General features: G+C 34.9%; 1 protein-coding gene across 2 annotated transcripts; it reads right to left on the bottom strand.

Moving 5' to 3' along the window:
• Positions 1-164: 164 nt before the first annotated feature.
• On the bottom strand, positions 165-25,134 carry LOC108214203 (transcription initiation factor TFIID subunit 1). Of its 2 annotated transcripts, none has more exons than XM_017386051.2 (22): positions 24,911-25,134; positions 24,727-24,794; positions 23,641-23,747; positions 22,562-22,624; positions 22,315-22,360; positions 18,007-18,258; positions 17,292-17,404; positions 16,388-16,556; positions 15,035-16,127; positions 13,517-13,719; positions 13,108-13,345; positions 12,579-12,915; positions 11,721-11,930; positions 11,413-11,502; positions 9,025-9,231; positions 8,121-8,327; positions 4,392-4,878; positions 2,932-3,122; positions 2,733-2,852; positions 2,548-2,604; positions 1,440-2,459; positions 165-1,031 (listed from the first exon to the last, which is right to left on the bottom strand). In XM_017386051.2, the coding sequence occupies exons 2-22, from the start codon at positions 24,776-24,778 to the stop codon at positions 675-677; spliced, it is 5,619 nt and encodes a 1,872-aa protein (XP_017241540.1). In that variant the 5' UTR covers positions 24,779-24,794; positions 24,911-25,134; the 3' UTR covers positions 165-674. The 2 variants fall into 2 exon arrangements, with proteins under 2 accessions (XP_017241540.1, XP_017241541.1); XM_017386052.2 differs by having other exon boundaries at positions 2,733-2,849; positions 24,911-25,133.
• Between the last annotated feature and the right edge of the window lie 286 nt (positions 25,135-25,420).

The following is a 25,420-nucleotide window of genomic DNA, read 5'->3' as shown; positions in this document are numbered from 1 at the left end:
TTAAAAGCATTATGTCTAACTCTTTTTTTTTTATATAATCCGGTATCTGGACCAGCTTTTAATCAGGAGAACTGTGTACCTACTGAGCATTTTCGATTAATCCGGAGAACTACATACCTACTGAGCATGACAGTACACTTAGGGGTAGTAAGACCCTAAAGTCATTATGTAAAACTTTCTTGTTCTCTCTCAAGTCTCAACTAAATCACCTTTAAAAAAAAAAAAGTACCAACAGGACAAATTACAGGATATCCTCTGAACGAAGATAAAAGGCTATAGTCACTTATACAATGGTATAAGAAATCAGAGGGTGTATATCAAGACTAAAGTACTGAAGAATCTAATATCGAACTCCTACATAATTACAGAGTCTGAAAATACCAGCTGCAGAGCCGAAGGCATAGTTTCCCAGTTCTAAAACATAATCTATACAAACAGAGAAGCTGGGCCTAGGGAGGTATCAAGTTCAGGAAACAACTGATCTGGTAATTTACCTGCGGTAGGTTTGTTAACGAATGCAGTCAAGCAACCCAACTTCAAGATACTTTTGTAGGCAATGGTGGGGGCTGCAAATGATTTAGCAAACCAATGCACACCAAGGCATCTTTTACCTCCATTTCTTGATCTACTTTTTTGCCGCTTTCTTTCAACTTGTCTACCAAGGGTTTATGACCCTAACCACTTTCAATGCCAGCTTCAGCATCGGTCAAGCTTGCATCATTTTCAGCCAATAAGTAGTCACAAAGCTCCAAAAGCTGATCTGCAAGTGGTGGAATGCCAGGGTTCCGCCTATCATTGTAAAGGTGAGCGTTGTACGTGATTTGCCACATATCATGCCTGAAATCCCTGCGGCTCTTGTATTCCAAGTTTCTGACTTTCTCCTTGATTGTAGAAAGATCCATAGGTCTCTTCACAATTCTATGGTAGTCAGGGGCTTCCTTTCTCAGTACTGGTTTTAGAAACAGGTACGAAATTTCTATCTTCTCCTTGAGAATCTCTACAATATTCTCTAAGATATTTGCCAAGCCAACCTATAAATAATGCAATAAGGAGTTATGTACTTGGTGAATTCTCACGTAACTTTGATATACATCTAGACAGAAAAAATATAAAATTACGGCATACTATTCCTCTATTTTACATAATATGTATATTATAAGCTGTTGCAGGTGATCTATAAACCACACACAAAAACAAGAGGATAGTAAAGGCATGCAACACAAAGACTTATGAGAATTTTAATTTATACGATGCTTAGGAATTCTGGTTTTAAGCTTGCTATATTTTTTCCAACCAATACATTTTCAATAAACCAATATCCTTTCTCAACTTCACGCACTCGGAAGGATTAACTTGCAAGTCTGCAATAGTCCCTGTGGTGCAACTAACACTCATACTTAACAGAAAAAAGAAATAAAATAAGGATAAACAACAATTACCTCTCCCCCTCCCCCTCTACGACGCTTTGTAGGGGGGGCATGTTCGGCACCATATCTTGCTGACTCAAACACAGACTGCCTCTTTGCAGTTCGCTCCCTTCCAGGAATCCTCCTATCAATTCTTCGAGGGGGAAAGTCATCCATATAGTCATCTCTGAGGTCAGTTCTTTTACTCTTCTGTTTCTTCTTATTTGCCTTCTGTAGTTCTTCTTCCTCCCTCTCTATTCTGATGACTTCCTCATATCTTCTAATATTAGCTACTCTTTCTTGTTCTTCTAGCTTGATTGCCTGCTCCTCTTGAAACCTTCTTATCCTTTCTTCTCTCTTTCTCTCCGCATCCCTCATCTTCTGCTCCTCTTCCCACATTCGATTGTTATCTCTATTTCTTCTTCTGGATGCTTCAGCAAAATGGACACTGCTATCCTGCTCTCTATAATCCTCGAAACTCGACAGCTCAATTATTTTTTTGGTCTTTCGAGAATCTAGGTCAGTGCTTTCTTCCTGGCTGATCTGATCATTATCAATGTGTTCTTTTGGTCGTTTTATAATAAGCTTCTTACGGGGCTGCTCTCTATCCGTCTCCACAGGTGGTTTTATCACAATTGATGGCTTGTGCTGTTCGACCTGGGTGTCTTCAGGTCTGGTCTTATTAGCAAAAATTATTTTATTAACTTTAACTGTAGGTCTACTTGCGGTATCTGTATCTGATGTTAAAGGCATATCAGAAATCTGGGAGGTGGCTGGAGTTGCTTTATCTAGAAGCTTGTCAGTGGAGCTACATTTGACCTTCAAAATTTTTGCCTTTGAACTAGACTTGTCTTCTTCAGGAGTTTCTGCCAAAAGAATTTTTGCCATGCTTTTGGGTGTATTCTTTTTCAGTAGAGGTCTCTGCTGCGAAACAGCTGTCTTATCCAGAGAATTAAGTTTTCCTGACGCCTTTTCTGTATCTCTAGTTTCAGGCTGAGTTTCTGGATCTTCCCCATATTTGGGGCAATTCTTGTTGGTCCTCATGTGACCAAGCTGGAAGATAACAAGTTTAATAATAAAATCAATATTTTGTGCTGAATGTTTGCTGAAATATACTGAAGTTCCGTGCAAGAAAAAACACCTGACCGCAAGCTCCACATACAAAACTATCTCTTGCTGATTTCTTTTCCTTCAGAGTCTGGTGAAGACAAGAACATAAGTTTTGTTGAGGTAGGTATAAAATACTATATCACATTATATTGTCTTTATTTGTACAAGAAAGCACACAAGCTGAAGAGTATGCATAAAGTAAAAAGAAAACTATACCTTGATTCCTTCTCCTAATATTTTCACCTTCTTTAAAAACCCTAAGTGTTCGATTTCATTTTTTTTCTTTGCCTTTAACTTGGTGGAGAAGTTCTTTCTATCAGGAAACCTTTCATCCTGCTAAAAAAACAGTAATTAATTTCTCTTCATAAGTTCAAACTCCTTACAAGTATACAGACAAGCGAACTCAAATGTATACCTGCTTCATATCCATATTAAAACTATCCTTTGGTGTGATTCGAGGCTGAATAGCAGGGGTATGTTGTTTAAAACCTGCATTGGTCTTCTTTACTCTCTCCACACTATCAAAACCGTGTGACCCCTGAGCCTGTCTCAATTGCTGCCCAACCATTCGTATCTTTTTTTTCTTCTTCCGCTCAGCCTCCTCATCTGCAGAAAAACTTTGATTAAGATACCCCGAGTTGATACTTCTAGTGAACTTAATTTTCCAAGAAGAGTAAACTAACATGGAATAGCATTTGTTTTTAATAAACATACTAGCAGACGAGAATTTAAATTCAGTCAACCATTTGGTTCCCGTTACTGGGATCCTGGAAGATTGCAACAGGCATAGTGTAACAGCTCCCAAGCTAACCCTTTTCCATTATATTGTTGACTTTTATACTTGCAAAGAAACTTATTTCATAATCAACTCATTATAGAGTGATACATAAGGTCTGTTCTTTGCATGGTCAGAAGCCTTCCCAATACAGAACTATATACTCAGTAGGAATGAAATAATATGATAAAGAAGGACAGAGCATCAGAAAGAAACAGAGTCTCAGTTCCTAAAAAAAACTTATAAGGCATCAGAATACCACAAAACAGTCATTAGAGTATTCATAGTGCAGTTTAGATCTTTGTTTCTGGGCTCTCAGAGTGGTGTACTCGCTACTGACTTGCAGCTAAGCAGACAAAAATATGTTAACATAACAGATGAACATAAATAATCAAAATAGATTACAATGATGAGACATGAGGACTAAGTACAGATGTATGCAATAGTTGTGAAGATATATAATCCTACATGACGGCAAAGTACAGTAAATGGGACCACAAATGGCTTCAAAAGCGCTAAATGACTTTCCATATACAAAGTATATTTTAAATAGTTCATAATTTATTAGTTAATTTCTGGAATAAGATACAGTACTAATACTGGAAAACTATTATACTGCATCAAGAGATGAACACCAGACCGACGACAATATTGAACTAAACTGGAGCCTATATCAGTAAAAGAAATATTAGAAAGCAAACCAGAATAGAATCAGTGCCAAAATATTATAGACACCTGAGTGATTTAAATCAAGTCCGCACATCCATCGACCATCATTATATCACATTCCTATCATTAATTACAGGCAGATGGGGACCAAAAACAACATACGGATAAGTAGAAAACATAAGCACAGAGACTACAAGATCGGTCAAACTAAGGGAGAATTCTGCAAAGTAAAACAAATAAATCACCTATTATTGGGACAACCTAACAGAACACACACACACACACACACACAAATATATATCATATATGTGTGTGTGTATTTTATATGTATAATCATATTCATATTTAAGCAGTATCCATATGTGGTAAGTATATAATGACAACAAATATGCATCAAATAGCCAAAAACCAAACAACTTAATGATACATACCATCCATAAGCATTCTACATAATTCTGCTGCTTCAGCAGCCTCATCTTCAAACTCCTCTTCTGCTTGAGCTTGGGAAGGATGCCTTCTCATTTTTAGCCCCTTAACACCATCAGCATTATTTTGCTTGGACTCGTAATTACGCTCCTCTCCTTCTTCGAATTCTTCTGCATCCAAAAGATTTTCCAGGTCCCCAGCGAAAGAATCAAGATCACTATTTGCTTCAACATCACTCTCATTTTCTTCACCATCAACAGCAGCAAGACTTTCAACTTGTCTATCCCAAATTTCCTGACACTTCTCCCTCGTCTGCTGCTGAAGCTGCAAAAATGACATTCGCTGCCCGCGTGCATATTTACTGATTGTAGTTGGGTCAACCTTGACACCTGCGGCAGCTTGCTCACTTGAAAGCTTGCGAATCATAGCAATCCGATGCCACCTAGTCAGTTTTGCTATCTGTTCCTCGGGGATATTGAACTTAAGAAGAACCTAGATAACAACAAACTAATTACGAATCAACAAAGATGGCTTATAGAAGGATGATGCACATAATATCTGAAATGAGAATCTAATGTACTTGGCTAAACAAATCAGTCTTTGGATGCATTAAATCAAGCATAGATTCTCACAATTTATAAATAAGCAAATAGGGCAAGAGTGACGTAATACATGCTAATATATATACACTCCACATCATATTCTACCTTAATTATCCTTATTTTGTGATGTATAAGTCCAGCATTAGGTTATTATAGTTTATTAGTAGTTAACTTGGGTTCTATGTTTGTAGGAAGATATGGAAAGAGCAAAGGCCAATTGGAGCTAAGACGAAAGAGTATGAGTAGTGAAAAATTGAGAGTTTGAACCTGAAATTCAAGGCTCTTAATCTGACATTCGAGACCCTGAAGTTGAAGTTCAAGGCCTTGAACCTGACGAAAGATACAACCTTAGAACTTTATTGTTTACTTAAATTTCTCTTATATACCTTTGTAAGACTCTAAAAAGCACACCGAGGTACACCTAAACAATATTATTAGCTTTCGATAGAGGAAAGCCATATTTTAAAGATACACACACACACACACATACATATATTGAGAGGATTACAAAGATTTGCTTCAAGCTTCAAGAGATTCATTAATTCTATTCTTCTAACTCTATACTCTTGTAATAATGGTTTCAACTATTAATACATGTTTAATTTCTTCCACCTCAATCTGGGGAGTATGTAGTCATTAATTTATCACGTTTGTTTATCTATATTTAAATATGTTGTGATTTTCCAGTAATCTATCAATGAGAGCTTAGCAAAATCACTCCCCTTTAATTGCATCTACAGGAATATGAACTGGGAGAGGAGAAGTTGCTTAATAATAGACAAAATTTAATTCAATTATTTAATTGAGAGATAAAAGATTAATATGTGATCACAAAACTATGAAACTAAGCGGGGTGTATTCAGTTAGGATTTAAATGAATTTTTTATCATTCATGAAATTCGGGGGTATTCAACTCAGGATTTTAAAAAATGTATCAGACTCTTGAGGTATTCGATTGGGATTTTAAATAATGCTTCAAAATCGGGTGCAATTTAATAAGGATTTTAAATTATGCTTAAAATCCGATGGTATGCAATTTGGATTGTTTAAAATCCATTCAAATATTGATGAAATTCAGATGCTGATGGATTTTTCTGGACTTCATAAAATGATGGATTTTGTGGGATTGTTCGGTTTTGTGTGGATCACAAAACTATGAAACTAAGCGGGGTGTATTCAGTTAGGATTTAAATGAATTTTTTATCATTCATGAAATTCGGGGGTATTCAACTCAGGATTTTAAAAAATGTATCAGACTCTTGAGGTATTCGATTGGGATTTTAAATAATGCTTCAAAATCGGGTGCAATTTAATAAGGATTTTAAATTATGCTTAAAATCCGATGGTATGCAATTTGGATTGTTTAAAATCCATTCAAATATTGATGAAATTCAGATGCTGATGGATTTTTCTGGACTTCATAAAATGATGGATTTTGTGGGATTGTTCGGTGTATTTTAAGTTTTAGGGAATTCCACCAAAATCCATGGGATTTTGAAGCATTGTGCTTAAATCGTAAAAAATCTATATCAACTCTACGACATTTTATCAAAAATCCGCACAAATCAAATCAGATACAACCCATTAAAATCTATAGATTATAAACAATCCATTAAAATCCCAGTTGAATACACCCCCCCCCCCCCCCAAAAAAAATTCTTGGGTCTCATTAGCTTTTTTATTTTGATTGATCATGTGAGCAACCTCGGAGATACACTTGTAGATATAGGTACTATGCACTGTGTCATAATATATCGAGAGACAACAGTATAAACACTACAAGAATTGTTTTCAGCAAAGGACGAGACGTAAATTTCATAATTCTTATTAGAAATATTATTTGCCTATTAGTTTAATTTTGTTAACAGTCAAAATGAAAAATTATCTTTTTACACTACTAAAGAGTAAGAAATAATAACTTGACATTATACTGATATTAGTCCTTCCATGGGGATAAAATGCTCATACCTATCATACTATAACTTTTTTTAGTGACGCTAACGTGTGTTATCTTATGTTACTCCGACTCAGTACGGAGTCTTTGATACAAAACATCTAGATGTCGGATTTAATATATTTGGAATATGGGTACGGGGACACAATACAATATACTAATAAATGATAGATAAGTATGGTAAGTAAGACACCTTGACAAAAAGAAAAATTTGAACTAAAATTAAACATTATTTTGTGAAGTGCTATGAAATTAAGTGCTTGTCTACTTATATCTCGTTGTTGCTTCTTTCTTCCTTCTCATATGTTTATTTTAAATCATTAGTTTGACTTATATGTGGTCTTTAAGTTGGAAAAAGTGTCCACATTTCAGTGAAAGGATCTAGTCAAAAGATTCTGATAGTATAAGTGTCGTGTCCAGTTGTCCAAGTGTCACCGAAACAAAGACTCGGACTAACATAGGTTAATAGGTACTACCTAATATTAAAGTACTTGTATCATGTGCTATCGAGATAAAGTAGGCATAAGAAACATGCAACACATCATTTAGCTGCATGGAGTAGATACATGATCAATCCAGGACAGTCCAACAATGATAGGCAACAGCAAAACACAGAATACAGTAAAACCTCAACTAATTAATAACCCGTGATAAATTAATATTTGAATTACAGATTTTTTTGGTCCCAACATAATAGCGATAATACATATTTATCCTTGATCAATTAATAATCTCGATAAATTAATAAAATCTAACGGTCACAATGTTATTAATATATAGAGATTTTACTGTAAATGATTTGGGAATTAACACAAAAGAGAATAAATTGTTTTAGACTTAACAGAGCTCAGTAGCATGAAAAAACTATTTCCAGTATAATAAATAACTAAGAAACATTTCCAGCCCACTAAAACAGATTTGTCGCACAAAATTTTTATAATTAAAGCAAATACCTGTTTAGCCTTTTATCATATATTTATAGCATACAAACCTTTTGAAGCATTGAAATAATACCATGTAAGATTCTAGAGGTTGGGACCCTAGCATTTTGTAACCCAATTATGTAACAAATAAACATTTTAACAAGAAATAAATTTGTAAGAGATTTAAATGTAAACTCTAAAGAAGTTAAATCACAAGTTATTCATGATGATAAATTGTCAATAAAGCTTGTGTACCTCCCTAGCAGCCTCCATGCTCAACCTGCGTAAATCTGCATCAGTTCCTGTGACAGTAGAGCTTACTCTACTGACAGCTGCTTTTTTCTTTACAACTGCATTTGAAATCGGTGCCTTTGGAGCAGTACGAACATAACTAAAACCTAGGCCCCGTCCAGAAGGATCACCAACACCAGTGATTTCCAGGCGCTCTATATTTTCTCTGTCCTGCAGAATAATAAGAACAAAAAGAATTGATTCCTCACAGATAAACATGAATACTAAGAATATATTGAAGGGATCATAGTACAGAGGAGAGAAAGGAGGAGGCAGAGAAACTGAAATGTATACTCCGTATTATTAATATTTCTACTGCTAGTACAATGTAACAACAATGCAAAATGTATGCTGCAGCCTGCAAGTGCTCTACAACTGCACTAATACTCTCTCTTGCTTAATATTACAACAAATGGGCAAAACCTCTGATATCGAAAAAGAAGACTTGGTGGCTTCTCTTGCTACAGTAACCTTTGTCATAGATGACATTATATGAATGATGTAAGATACTTAGAGGCTACAGTTCAGATAATCACCATGGTAACTATGTAACAACTGTCTTCATTTTAACAATTTCTTACTAAAGAAAGATAGTTCAGGTTACACAATTACGCCCCTATAAACTAAGGTTTTACCCTCTATGCGAGATAGACGGGTGTCACTGTACTACAACATATAACAATAAACATGAGGTGAAAAAATTCCAAGCACATGCAACTGAACTGCCTGGTTCCCGACAAGAAAGCTCTTCAAAATAATGCAATACCAATCACACATTTTTGAACACATTGTTTAGTTGCAAAATCAGCATTTGAGCAATATAGCTGATGATAGAAAGTAATGTCCAACACTATGTGTCAAGATTTACCTGATTCGTACAAGCAACGAAATTGCTACTCAAGTTCCATGGAGTTATCTGTAGTTCTCTCTCAATATGAGATGCAGCGGCCAAAGCAATAGCTTCATCTGGAAGTTGATTCATTGCTGAAGAAAGGCCTGTAGGAGATGTCAGCCTTGTGATTCCTAATCGTTTGAGCCTGTACAAGCCAGCTTGCATGCTTTCGTAGGAACATACCTAAGACACAATGAAGTGATTACTATAATATTAGTAAAAAGATAGGAATGAAGATTTAAAGGTTAAAAACAAAACAACATTTCCACTTCAGATGCATTAATGAATTTAAGTTGTGTAGATAGTGAACAAGATGACCGAAGGTCAAATAGTACCGCAGTAACATCAACAAAAACGTGTTTACCTTCCAGATAATCTCTTTCTTGAGACTATGTTCTGAATTGGACAATAATAATTAATAAGTTAGGGGCATAACAGGCATACCAGAGGCCCAAGTGGTTAGTAACTACATGGATCAAGGTATGTTGCCTATCATACAAACGTTAAGTAGGAGAAACTTTCATTAATATAAAAACAGTAGACTTGCATTAATCCATTTTATTATGCACTATGCAGCCGACCTTTTTTCCAAGCTTTATCATTAACTGTTACTATATACATCATGGTTCAAACCTAATATTTCAGCTAACACAGCGTCTGGAACTTAATGGTGGGCCACCTTCCCCAATATTACAAGGAATAATGGAATAACAAGGCAAAAGGCAAAGCCTATTTTTGAGCTAATGAGGTTACAACTTCTGGGAATTTAGTTCTATAACATGATTTATATAGAGGAAGACCACTAATTGTCAAGGAAGCAAAGTCATAGATGTCATCAGTTGATCGCCATTTACCTTATACTCCGAAAGCAAGAAGTCAAAGGGATCACTGGATTTGAACCTCGCTCAAGGGTGGAAGAAATCAGTTTGTAGTCACATACAGTACATATTACAACAGGTATATTTACTTCTTGATGATCACACTAACTATAATAGTGATGCGCTGAGCTTCAATTTTCTTTAAGAATATATACAAACAACAAAGCTACCAGTAACAGCAATATCTAGCCCTGGTGATTTTTGATGTATATAGAAACTTACATAACCAAAGACCAAAGTGATTAATGCAACACAATGATGCTTAAAGTGACGGCAACACCCGAGAGGAAAACCAGTGTTTGGAGTACCTAAATCCATTATAGTTGGGACAACATGGCTGAAGGGAAAATTAGGGATGGCTCAAACAATACCTGCACTATGAACCTTTATGGAAAACCAGCCTTAAATAATGCATTACATGCACAAACAACTGTGTTTTAAGTATTGAAGTAAGCACGGAGCTTGGGAAGACGAGGACCTCTACAAGGTGTACTTAATGAACTACGTAATCCAAGAGAGCATGGATATTTTTTGAACTGCAGTACTATTATAAGAAGCATCTCCATATTAGTTTCTAACATAAATTTCAATCTTTTTTTAATACAGTGTTCTACACTTCTAGTAGCGCCATTTCAATTACTTCACTTGATATGGTAAAAAATGCAATCATTGTTCCCATGGAGACACTTTTCAGATGACATCTTCTCTCTTTCCTATATTCTCTAATTTTTTCTGATTTCTTAGGCCTTATCATCTATCTTTCTGCCTATTTAGTCATGACATACTGACTTCCGGTTTTGTTCTTTCCTTTTTTCCATCTCAAGTGCAATTTAAGAGCTTTTCAATTCTTGTAAAATGTCCATCACATAATACCTCTTGAATTACACAGATAATATTAAAAATTACAAGCGAAATCAGAAGACAGTCAATGGAGATGCATAAGCTCTGGTTTGACAGTATAAGAGCAAGTCCAATGGTTGTGCTAAAATGGATGGAGCTATTGCTATAATTTAGCACCAAAAAGTGATTTTTGGTGCTAAAATAACAACATGTCTCTGATGGTTGGTTCTACATGTTCCGTATTTAACTCATTCTCCAAGTACCCCAGTACTTTAAATGAATTTTAATATTTTAACCCAACTTTATATCAAGGACCCCACTATTTTCATTTTTTCGTGAGTTGGCAATTATAGCTCCATCTATCTTTTGTTCTAAATTTAGAACAAACTATAGCATTCTTCTATTTTAGCACAAGATATCGAACAACATTGCAGTGGTAATTTTTTAGTATTTTTTTCATAATATAGAGATAGAACAAAATATAGCACACCATTGAACTTGCCCTCAGGTGGGGCACTTAATAAATCAAAAGATAGTCGATACAGAGACCTAAGTTCTAGTTCGGCAGTAAGAGGGAGAGGCACACTCAAATAGACAAATTATACCCCAAGAAGAAACAAAGGTAACATTGATCAATAAACCTTACATCTTCTGGTGTTACCATCCTTCTCAGCTGCTCCTCCAGCGGAATGCGAAAATTGCGTCTCATCACCCAAAACAGACCATTTGATTGCTTCTGCAAATATTCATACGCACACTGAGCGTCCAGGAAAATTTCAAAGACAAACATAGTAATATATGAAACAATAGCAATACAACAATCCATTCCAACAGTAAAAAAGTTTGACATTCTCATATCCTGGTTCTCTCATGGATTAACTAAATAACCAAATAACTATATAAGTATGAGTGAGCAAGATAGAAATCCAATATGGAAAGTGCACGCATCATTACCTGAAAGTCAGCACAATGCTTTAACCTTTTGCGAAGAAAAGCTTCATTCATATTAGGGAATTGGGCAGAGAGCTCATCCACTCGGATCGAAGGGCGCAAACCACGTTTTTCAGCAGCACGAAATTCACGATAGAGATAAACCAATAACCTGTTCATTGTATACATCTGAACACCCTTGGATGAAGGGGACATTACCTCAATATGTGGTTCCTACAGAGAAAAATCCTCAAACATTTTAAAACTACAGGGTTTACATGCAACTCAGGTTTGGCAATTTACACATTTAATATCTGACAGAGGCTCTAATAAGATACGTGGAGAATCACATTATAATGTAAAAGTAAAGATGCAGGGCTTTCCCTGTTAGGAGGTGAGGTGTATCTTGCTAAAACATTAGAATTAAAGACTAATGGATACCTGCATGTAAGTTATGTACTTGTGTAAAGCATTGAAGACTATGCAGCATACATGTATGCTTAACACATGTCAAGTTGACTACAGAAATCAGCTGTATAAATTTTTTGCACACAAGCTAACTTTGAAGACAAACCACCCTAAAAATAACATCCCAGTTACCCGGATAGCATAAATGATGTTCAGGAATGCCGAATATGATTCTAATCCCAGCAAGAATAAGATAATCTTAGAATATCATCCAACTCAATATAAACTTCTCAATAAATTCAAGGAACAAAAGAAATTCAAAAATATCTAACAAGACCAATGGTCCCAATAGGGAACAACTTAAATTCATAAACATTCATGGTCACAGAGACCACTATTCATAGTATAAATATATGCACTCTAAAATAGGTATATTGTATACAACCAAAGCAACTTCAGAAGTATCAGTATAACCTGTTGCCCAACAACATCAATTCTGTCAATTCGCCTTATGGAAAGCTTCCCCTTTGGAGAGCGAACCAATAGAAAGTCGGTTGACGATACTTTATGTTGAAAAATAGGAGCTCTATACATATTAGTTTCTATGCATGACTGGCTGCAACTAGCTCTTATATCACCAAGAAAAGGAGATTTATCAGATGGATCAAGGGTGAGAAGGTTTCCTAAACCAGAACTTCCACTCCTCAAGGAAGTTCCAGTTTGGTCACCCGTGGATGATTTCTGGTAGTAGGTGCATAATCTAGCACCCATTCCAACATTTCCAATTAGTAAAGGTCTTTCTTCACAGTACCTGAATTAAAAGAATAAAATTAGATTTTCTCATGAGATGTTCATCCCAAAAAATTAGTCTCATGAATTAAAAGAATAAAATTAGATTTTCTCATGAGATGTTCATTAACTAGATACTAACTGCAATCACATATGGCGGATAGTAAATGCAGTCAATATTTGGTGAATCGCCATAAGAGGTTTAGGTACTTACTCCATTAAGAAAACATGGCCATCTTTTACTGAAAGATCAGCTTTTCTCTTGAATGCTCCAGGAGGACGCAACGACTTATTCTCACCAGGAACCTTTTGTGCCCTTGGCAACATATGTATTTTAGTACGAACAAGATGCAGCAAAGAGTTGGGCCTAACATTTTGCAGGGCAAGAGATTTATCGTCATCAAGTTCCACTCCACAATAAAATATCTTCACTGCCTCTGATGGCTTAAAATCTGAAGAAACAAACATGAAGAGCAGACTGATAAATTGAGCAGTTCAAAGTACTTGGTTCAAGTTTAAATTCAAAATTTTGAAGCAAAAGTGAATAAGCTAAATGCATATGCAGCCTATATCAACAGAATAATATATGCTGTGGACAATAAAGTACATGAAGGATCACCAACCCAGCTTTTTGGAGGCTTTTGCCTTGACAGAAGCAATGGTCTCCTCGGCATCCACATGAAGTTTACTGCCTTTACCACCCAGGCTCTTCAGTATAATTTTCATTGATCCTTGTGTAGGTAATTTTCCTTGTTCTTTGAGTACAACCTCATTGTCATGCGGATACCATAAAGCTTTTGGCCGATGAAAATTGGCAATATCCTTACTGCAAAACAGGCAAGACTACAAGTCAATAAAGGGAGAAGTCAAGGACACACCAAGTATATTCCGATAATAGAGCACATATCAAGTTTTATTTACTATTGTGCAGAAATGAACTTCGCTAACATTGAAAGCAACCCACCGAGGGCAGAACTGATATGTGTTACAATAAGCAAGGTTTTGTGACAATCAGGTCTGATATTCCTCCCAATAACGATTTGTTGGTGAAAACAGGGAATTATGTCTAGACTCAAGCCTATATAACAAGTATATTTAGAAGAGAAGCAGAATATCAACGGTATAAAAGTTTTGTCTTTTCATTGTTGTCCAGTGACTTAACCCCCTTTTATTAAAATTAACCGAGGGATTTTCCTTTGGTGAAATACAATACAAATTATGAGAAAATTGATCTTTAATTGCAAAAATTAATGGAAACTTCACAAGTGTCAATGTATAATGTATGACGAGAGAATAAAAAAAAAACAGTAATACTCTGAAGATCTCAAAGTTGCCTGATAAATTTAATAAATTAAGATATAAGCATTTAGTCTGTATTGATGACATTCCAGTACTTCCAGAGTTATACTAGCAAGAAGGAACAAACCACCAACTCTACATATAACATCGTGACTTTCCCCAAACATATATGTCACAACCTTAAAATAAACATATTGCCAGCTCTAAAAATCATGATACCACCAGGATAATAAATAAAAGCATGCCCCACATAAGATATTTTGTAACCTTTAGCCTTAATGAAACTACGCATATATCTAAAAGCTACTTCTAGTGAACAACAATGAGATCTCTAAAATGGTGGCTTTAAGAGGAAAAAAGCAGGGAAAATTTGTCAAAAATTGGCAACAAAGGGTTGCAGGAATACACATCTTAAAACTATAGTTGTGACAAGAAGAATGACTGTGGATGCAGAGAATGTAGATTCCATACTATCGGGGATGGAAAGATAATAAGAAGAAAATCAGAAAATTGTTCAAATTAGGACACAATTTAGTTAAAAGGTAAGAAATAAGAATGGAAATTCAACAACTAAACAGTTACTATAAATCAGTGTAGACTCGTTTAGCTTGAAGAAGATACTTAGCAGATCACAATATACTAAATCTACTCTATAAGATGTCTAATACTTTTTTTCGTTTTGGCAATGCTACTCTAGCATGTAGGAATACTATAATTTAGAAAATATGCCAGTAGAAAAAATAAAGTCCCGCTATCAAATTGACTACTAGTCTACTACCAAGTCATATAGCCATTAAAACCTGTTGAGCAAAAGCACTGGAATATGTTGTCCTTTATCTTACTTGCTTAGCTTTGCTTTCATCGTTTGCAGCTTAAGTCCAGGTATTGAATGCAAAACTTTGACACCATGAGCAGTTCGCTTCTTAGAATGTGATTTTAGCTGCTGCGAAGATTTCCTATTCGAGTAAAATTTATCATTAGCTATATTGAATGACTCCCCCAGTAATGTACCGTGACCATTTGTCTCTACCAAATCACCGTTGAACTTCACAGAGCGGGTTATGATCATAGCTCCTGCGTGGCGCTTCAGATGCTTGCCGTCCTTGTCATTCAAAATCTCAAAAAGCATTTGCTCATCCTGAAGATCAAGTATTAGTTTTGGCTTTGTCATTGATTGATGTGGTTCCCAAATTACATTGTCTAACCAAGACCCTTCCAGTAAGTCTTTGTTAAGCAGAGACACCTTGTTATAAGACCTTATTGCATCACGATGCCCGACCTCTTCAGTAGTGCTACTATCCTTTCCATTATCCAAACCGTTTTCAAGCCGAGACTCTAACCTCAGAAGTTGGGGATGGAATTGTCTTGCTGATGAAACTAAATCTGAAATTTTTCTAGAGCCAAAGGGCTCCACAGATACAGGATAGCTACGCTGGAAAATTGCATTGCTTGTCTCATCAGTTTCCATCCGCAGCTCTTGATGATTATGTTGCTCCTCTATATTAGACTCTAAATTTTCAACAAATGAAGCACCAGAGTCATGTCCAGAGATCTCTAAAGTCTCTGCAAAACGGTCACTTAATTCCGGGGAATTGTCCCAAATGATTCGATCTTCCCAGTCCTGCTGTTCAAGAAGGTAAAGTTCAGGGGAGAGAGGTGTAATCTTCTCTAAAAATGGATCTATTGCTATATCTTTCTTCATCGGTTCATCACTAAGACAAGTGTCCCTCCGGTCCTCATCAACTACAGAAGCTACTATTCCAGGATGCTGTACATATTGTAATGTTTCTAGATCTGATTCATTATCTTTAATGGGTAAAATATCATCATTTACATGAGTCCGACACTTCCAAGTAAAGCCTTGGCATAATCCTTTGAAAAATGTCTCATCATCATCTTCAAGGACATCAGCAGTACCCATGGACATGTACTTGTCTAGAAGACAGAAAAAAATCCAGATTATCACACTGAAATCATATAAAAACATGACTGATATCTTTCTTCAGACTAATCCAACAGTGATAAGATCAAATAAGTACAGATTGAAAAAAAAAAAAGGCTCTTCTACCATTTAAATTCTTACTGAGCACAAATTGAGGCAGCAAGCAAAGATTAAAAAAACAACCAAAACATACTGTGCGCCTCAGAAGAAAGCCATGCAGACATTTGAAATTCAGACAGGAGAAAAATATTACCTTTAGGAACAGAGTACCTACACTCCCTCTTTTCTGATTTCTTCGAAGACTTGTGGATACCAAAAATTTCAGAAAAACGTAAAATTACTGCTCCATCCTCTGTGTATAAGATCGGAAGTGGAGTCATATTCTGATTATCAACTAGCTCTTCTAGGATATCATCTTCCTCCTGAAAATAACCGGAACAGCATGGCACTTTAAAGATGGAGAAAGCATACGATTTTTAACTGACAAATAATGAATGCCGTATCAGCATGGGTAAAAATTACATCCAGAGATAAAACTAGATAACAAGATCAATAAAACTACATAGTTAATCACAGAACGAGCCATATATATGAACACAATTTTCAGGAGGATTCTGCAACACGTTCAGGAAAAGACTACAATCTCTCCTTATATTCTGTTGACACTTGGTGGTAGCCACATGGAATAAACCAATTAACACTTGAAAGTGTAAATACAGTTAGTCTAACCATGTAAAGCAAAATTAGGTGTTTAGTCGTTTGACAAACAAAACTGAATTTAACAAGGATACTTCATGTATTCTATCTTCATAAATCAGAAAAAATTAAGTGAAACCACGTAAATCAGATATCAATACACGGGGAAAAAATAAAATTGATCAGGATGTGCAATTAATCAATCTTTACACAATAGAAAGTGAATAGTCCAACTTAAATATAGCCTCCCTCATAAAAATCTAAGTATCTCCTCTGAATATTTATTATGTGTGGCTTATCAAGTAGATTCACAAGATCTATGTGGTAACATATCCAAACATGAAAGTTGGCATGCAACAGACAGATGCGAAGCCAATATAGAAACTCAACATAGCAACAAGAAAGACCTTGACAAAGTAGAATAACTAGACCTAATATACAGCTTACACTTATTTACCAACCTTTAGAAAATCTTCCAAGGACGGAGTTGGTTCTTCAGTTTCAGAAGCACCATTGACTATATCACCCCGGAGATCTTCCACTTGCGAAAGCACTGCATGGTTATCACTATCACCTAATATTGATAATTTTACAAGTTAAAATATGAATTTCAAAAGCAAAACATCATATATTACTTCTTATTGATCCCAAGTCAAAGCAGAAAACTGATTGCTAATGTGGCAAGCCAGCACCCAAACATACACATAGAACCAGTAAGTTCACGACACAATTATACAACAAATTAAGGCACAAACGAGATATTCAAAACATGCAAAAGCCCGATCACTGTATGTTGCAGACCATATAACAAAACAAAAAAAATACGGGGACTAATCTTATGCATAACACTTAATTATAAATTACAAATATCTAATGGCTATCAGGATCATTATAAAATCTAGTGCACGGTGCACCTGACACTCGGCTGGCAGTAACTTAGTAACTTCACAAATCTACCATTAGTAAAATAGTTTTACATTACTGACCAATTATAAGGAGGAAGGGAAGATAAATTCAAAGAGGAATGACATAATTAATGTGTAGTCAATTAGCCAATCCACATATATAACGATAAAGATAATTGTTTGCCCATATGTTCCAATAAGTGTACTTTTTTACATTTTGGAATCTTCTAATCTACTATTGAACAAACTTTTTAGATCATAATGATAAAACCTGATAAGTTAGTAGTTTGAACTTCAGCATTGTTTTCATCAGCCTCGGTTTCCTTCTCAGATTCCTCCTCATCATAATTCTCATCATCAAACAGAGAAGTTGTGCCCTTAACAGGTGCTGATGCTTGGGAAGATATATAATCTTTCTTTGGCAATAAATAGTCCTCTTCTGTTATAGCTTGGACCTCAGGTCCTTCGTACTGTTCCTCAATGTCTTCATAATCTACAGCATCTTCTGCCTTCTCATCGTAATCTAGTCAAGAGCAAACACAAGGCAATAAATTAACAAATTACTTGCTATATAAGAATAGAGTTTCTAAGATTTCTGCTAGCAATTAAGTTGAAACCATTTGAACAGTGAGCAAAGCCACAATGAATAGAGGCAATAAAATGTTTTGAACCTCTGATTAAAGAAATAGAGGAGAAAATAAGTAAACATCACAAGTATCCAAACAAATCTATTGTCCAACCTCCCAGAAATTGATTCCTGCTTGCAACTAGTTATGTGTTTTTTCACCAACCAATCCAAATCAACAAGCTCATAGAATGCCATTTTCTTAATTGTTATTTTTTCTGAAAGTGTCACTGACATTTAAAAAAACTTGTACCCACTTCTGTATTATACGATGGAACTTGTATATCAGTTGTCATATGGAGTCACTGAGCCAAGGTTCCTAGAGAATAACAAAATAATTGCATGCACCTAACCGACTCAGAACAGTCACAACTGATACAAAAGCATATATTATTTTATTTGTTTACTCACTGCAAAATGAGAGAGCCTTCACTCGAAGGAGAATTAGAATTCTAAATGGTTTCATTTAAGAGGAAAACTATTCTGCCCATTAAAATGTAAATATAGCTGAGAAAGTGTTTATCCATTATTTTGTCAGTTCAATTACTATGTCAACTTGGGTTGGCCAATCTCGTGGAAATATCTTCCTTATTAATGTAGAAAATCTCCTGAGAAGGATTGTACAAGTTTTTACAATATGCATGCTTTCATTTCTTTAGTAATTAAATGAAATAATTAATAGTGGAGGAACTATTTATGTTTGTGTCTCAGCAGTTAATTTAGACTCCAGATGTGTTGAGGAGTCTAAACATCGATTGTAAATTTTGTATGCAAACTTCGTGAGTCCAGATATAAAGACGAGTACATTACACAAATTGACCTGGCACTGTTGATAAAGAACACCAATCACTTCCATGTGTGTGTGTGTGGGTGTATACGCTAGTGATCAAAATCAAATACAAACCAACCCTTAAATAAAAACTAAAAATCTGTACAATTTAGTGATATTCACTTTAGAAAATACTCCCTCTGTCCCTTTCATTTCTTAACATTTTTTTTCACTGCACGACACGCAATTTAATGCGCCTATAAAACATAGCTCTCTAACTTTTTTCTAAAATTTTCTTTTTATGAATAAAAATTTAAACACTAAATTTTTATTTGGGAAAAAAAAAAAAATTTAACAAAGTTAAAGAACCATAATTTATAGGAGCATTAAAATGCGTGCCACGCCCCCGTCCCCCAATGTTAAGAATTGAAAGGGACGGAGGGAGTAGTGATTTGTGTTGCAAAAATTAGTTATTTCTTTTAAAAATTAGTAATAATTAGTGAATATTTTGAGGATTGAATTAAAAAATCATCAAAATCGAAGGTGAGTTTTAATTCATGTGTTTAGTTGTACGCGTATATGCATCTGTGTGTGTATAGATGTGTGTGTTGTGGTTGTGGTAGCAGGTGATAGTTGGGGTTGTTGAAGGCAGAGGGGCGGTGGGTCGGTGGCTGTTTGTGTGGTCGATAACAAAGAAGACATGAGAGAGATTGAAGGTAGTGTTGTTGGCTGAGTTGTGGGACGGCGGCAATGAAACCGCCGGTGGTTGCGGGCGGCTGGTGTTAGCTGCTGGTGTAGTGGGGCGTGGGGCGTGGGTGGGGGCGGGGGCGGGGTTTCACGTGCCAGAGGCGAAGATGCAGGTGGAGGTGGCGGGGGCGGAGGTGGAAGGAGTGGTGGAAAAATTAGTGAGATTCGCTTTAGAAATTAGTGATATTGTTGCAGGGTTTGTAGTAGAATAAGACTCTCTATATATATCATTATTTTATATGTTTATAAAAAGAATTTATCGTATTTGTGTAGAAAGATTTGATGTAATCTGTTATTTAAAGAACTAGTTCAGAAACCGCGCGTTGCGGCGGCCTATAAAAATTATATTAATGATTTAATATTAATAATTCTAGAATAAAATAATATTGTGGCTGTTTATAAAAAGTATATTAATGTTTCAAAGTTAATATTTGTAGGATAAAATAAATTTATATTATAAAAATCTTGATGTAATACCAATACTAATATATAAAATTGCAAAATTGGACTATAAGTCATGGTGAAAAAATGAAAATAAATTTATACACGTAATTAACAATTTAAAGCATGACGAATCTTAATTTTATTTGTTTTTTTTATGAAAAGTATCATGTTCTTACATTGACACCTTCCTCCAATTTTTTTGGATTGATGGTGCACAAAAACATCTAACTTAAATCTATGAGATAGCGGTCTGTAACTACCCTCTTAAAAGTTGCTTAAACGGAGCAAACGGATAATGCATGAATAATTTTTTCCTCTATACAAAGTAAATCATATAAAAATTAACAACAACAAACATGTCCGATGAACAAAACAAATATTATAAAAGAATAACCAACAAACATACATCACTAATAATTAATTTATTGATATCAACCATCAATATCATATTGGATTTGTCGAATCCAATATAACGGTCTATAACTACCTTTGCTTGCAACAACCTTTATTTTTTTAATACTGTATAAACAGCCTTCACTTATTGTTGCAGAAGAACGACACATCCGAGTTAGAAATCGAGCAAGAGAAAGGTAGTTCTAATTTTTGATATTTTTCATCCAAAAATTTCAGAAAATTTAAAAAATAGAACGGAGCGATGTGAGAGGCGCCACCTACACGCCCCTCGCTTCTCCTTTAAAAATCGAGTAAGAAAACTATCACCAGAAAGAGGTAGGTTTGTGGTATTGAGAGAGGAGATTGTGTTTAGATGATTCAAAATCCTACGATCTATACGGGTATTTATAGGTGCAGAGAGACTTGTTTGCTACTCTTTTCCATAATTAAATAATCAGAACAAAATTAGATTAAAATTTTCAAGCTACTATAGAACAAAATCAGATTAAAATTTTCAAGCTACTATATTCCATAAATAATCTGTCTTTTCCATAATTAAATAATCTGAAACAAAATTAGATTAAAACTTTCAAACTACTATATTCCATAAATAATTTGAAACAAAATCAGATTCTAAAACTTACTTCTAATATACCCGAAACTAAAAAAGGTAGTTCTAATTTTTGATATTTTTCATCCAAAAATTCCAAAAAATTAGAAAAATAGAACGGAGCGATGTGAGAGGCGCCACCTACACGCCCCTCGCTTCTCCTTTATATAAGTATATTGATTGATAGTGTGAATTGAAGATAGATAATTTTACTTTAATTGGTATTGATGTGAAGCAATTTTTGCCATCCAATGAATAGTTGGTGTTTCACATTTTAAGTCAGTTAGGTTTCATATTCTATAAAAAAAAAAAAAGCATATCATGCCCTGCATCAGTTAAAGATTATACACTTGCATACCAATGGGAGACTACTTTATGATAGAATAATACTTCTTTTTAGAGATAAAGTTGTGTGATTTGGTGGGCGTGCCATCATGATCTTACATGATCTGTCCCTCATAAGGTCCAGTTTATTACAACAAGCATTCGATTTTAATTTCTTGTAACATCTTTGATTCTCAACGAAAGAATCCTTAAAATTGCACAATTACCAGTCTTATAATTCCAGCAACTACACACACGAACTAGTAGTCACAAAACTGGACCAACCAACAGTGTATCTTTCTCGTGCATTATAGAATATTTAATGCACACTGGACATTTTGATAATAAATATGCACAGAAAATCCTTATAGAGTGTAAGAATGCAAGTAGATTAAATCTACTATCTAATTGCTGATAATTTGATATCACTGCTAAAAATGAAAGTGCTTCTTTGGCACAATTTTAGTTCTACTAATTCAATTTTTTTTATCAATCGTAGTTATCCCATTAAATTGTGGCACAACAAGTTTTAATAATATAAAGTGTCAACACAAGGAAAAAACATATGAAGACTGATGATTACCATATTAGACACAAAAAGATGCCAATAAATAAACAATAGTAAGTTGCAACATACTTAAGATTGTTCCTCTCAAAGAGCATTTACCTTGTTCAATTGCATCTGCAGATGTTTGTACAGATCGTACTGACAACTAAAAGATAACAAAAGAAAATGTATGAGAAACTAAAAAGAGGGAACAAGACATTCTGTCATAAACTGAAACACCATTACTACTAATATTGATAGAGAATTATGAAGTGAATCACAGAACTATGGGCTGGTTGCACCTCAAACAGCGTCGCTAATTTATCAACAAACTGTAGGTGAAGATATTCAAACTGAACTACCATACATTTATATCCGTCAATGATGAACCAAGCTTGTCAGCCAATGCGCCCAGATGCTCCTTTGCCTCCTGATAAGCAGTACCACAGCATTAGCATGTCCACTTAATCAACTTCACCAAGCTAATTATTAAATTGAATATGAACAATAATTTCCGAAAGATACCTATATAATCTACAGGGAACTTCAGAAAATGAGGAATATTCAATTAAAGAAACTAATAATAGAGCACTTAATTGTAAAGAACAATAAGCTATGAACTAAGAGTAGCAACCAGAACAATAGAATGTTGAATTTCCATGAACTAGGAGTAGCAACCAGAACAGTAAAAGTATAAGCTATGGTGATACAAATACAAAAGATTAATAGAGTTAAGTTCTCTCAGCTACTAATGTATTAAAAATTAATCTCAACAAAGAGGGAAACCATCAACTGTCAAAGCTTAAACTCAATCAGAAAAGTTTAACATAAAGGTAGATAAATCCTAAGACTAGTTACCTAGACACACTAACAAAATTAATATGCTTATCAACAATATTATCCAGGAGATTAGTTTCTTAGATGCCCATGCATTATTAAAATAACATGAGGAATTTTTTTTTTCCCCTCAAAAGTTCTGAATTTTCAATCCCCGGTGAAAACTTAGTCGAGGTTAATTACTTCAAAAGTTGATTCTGGAATTCTTTTCCAAAGCATCAGCAAATCACGTATCTATTATTTTCAAGTGGAGCAGTTTACAATGTGAGTACCATTACAATATGGTACTGATGACAGACAACACGAAGCAGACCATGGATCACCCCGATTTCTATAATAGCACAAAACATACACTAGGTCAACCCGAGATTTCGAAATCATCTAAAGTGAAGTATCAACATAAACTGACGCCTGCATCTAAGTCAAATTCTACTGCTCATAGAAAAGAAAAAATTTGGCTGAAGATATGCCTTATTAATTTTATCAACATTTAATTAAAGTATGGTCGTGATGCATGTATATATAGCATGTTTAATTTGAGCCTAAGGAACTTGGTGCAGTAGGAAGACCTAAAATGAGGTTGGGATACATCAATTAAAGAAAGTTCACCTCATCAAGGTAATCAATATCAAGATCACCAGCACCATCAACATTTCCAAACATGAATCCTAAAAGACGGTTACCGCCTTCAGCCTCTTCATATTCATCTTCATCATCTGCAGAATAAAAATTCAGGAGCCTCAATAGGATAGTATGAATCGTAGGCATATTCTATGACTGTAGTACTGGTACACACGTTTTATCATATAAGGTAAATCCAAGGGAACATATAACCAATCTCTATGCATTGAAAAATTACTAAGAGCCAGTTCCTCGTATTTACAACTCCACTAAAACGGCATAAACATGCTACTAATGATCAAACAATTGTCATAACCAAGTTCTAAGACAAGACCATCACCATGTAATATTATTGAGCATCGCAACACCCTCCTAAAAGCAGTAAATATTCACAGGATAATATTAGGGAAGATCAATCCTATACACAGACAAGCATTTAACATGTTCTTGCATGTCCGTCCAATCGTCAAATTGAATATGTAGTTATAGTAATACTAGTTGAAGACCAAAATTATAGTTATGCATCAATACTGTGGTCAGACACAAAGAAACAAGTCTTACCAACAGAGAGCCACCTCTGAGCCAGTCTGAGTATCTGAGCCCACCAAACTAACAACTTTATGCACATATTAATTACATTAACTACATTCAACTTAAATCTCCGACTTGTAATTAATTATCAAACATCTGCAATTCCTGATTCCACTCTAACCAATTTCCAGCTACGCACATTTCATCCCTTTTCTTCCCCAATACCCAAAAAACAAAAGAAGTTAACAGAAAAAAGCATGCTTTTAGCAAAATTTGCTGATATTGAACCCGAAGATCCCAAACCTATCACCCCACTTGAGGGAAAGAACTACAGTGTTTCAAAAGTTTCCATCTAGTCATACATTCCATTCGTACAATGTCACATAAATCACCAATTCCAGTTCTTTCCACAACACATTGCACAATTATTTCGAAACTGTTCCAAAAATAACTAACCCTCCGACAAACACTTCTTCACAACATATGAAAAAGTATACTTTCATCGGAAAAGACCCCAATTTAAGTCAATTAAAAGTGAATTACCTTCATCACGAGCATCCTGAGATGTACTACAACTACCTTGCTCTAGCCCCATCTTTTCCAAATCAACTCTGCAATTCATGAAAAAATTAAATAATTTTTTGAATTAACTAGCTAATTTCTATACAATTATATGTATACACACACACACAACATACAAAAGAAGTCAAATCTTGGGGGCACAAACCTGGATATTGCAGGAATTGTGATGAATTGCCCTAATTTAAACACGAGAATTCAAGAATTGATGGGTTTTTGAAAACCTCGAGGAGAATGAAGAAGCTGGGAATTTCTTACTGGAGCGAAATCTTGGAGAGCAGAGAGATATGGGGCCAGCGGGAGAGATTTATACACGAGAGAGATGGAGAGGGGGGAGAGAGATTATTGAAGAAACTGGAGTATATGTGTAGCGGTATATATAGAGATCGTCGGAGCAATGCAATCACAATTTCTTTGTGGAGAAATAAATAACGGGCGTTTTATTTTATTATTTGTTATTATTAAATAAATATATATTTCTTTAAAATGGAAAATGGGGAAATTGGGATATTTTGTTGGATTTATATTTTTGGGATTATATCATTTAAAAGGTGAAAATTTTAGATTCTATTAAGTTAAATTATTTTATGAAAAATAATATTTATTGAAATTGTTAAAAAGTTAAGATATTATATTAATATGAACTCAATATCATCAT

This window comes from Daucus carota, chromosome 3 (genome assembly GCF_001625215.2).
Source record: "Daucus carota subsp. sativus chromosome 3, DH1 v3.0, whole genome shotgun sequence".
Taxonomy (NCBI): Eukaryota; Viridiplantae; Streptophyta; class Magnoliopsida; order Apiales; family Apiaceae; genus Daucus; species Daucus carota.
Note: the sequence above shows the minus strand (reverse complement) of the source record. Positions and strands in the feature narration are given on the sequence as shown.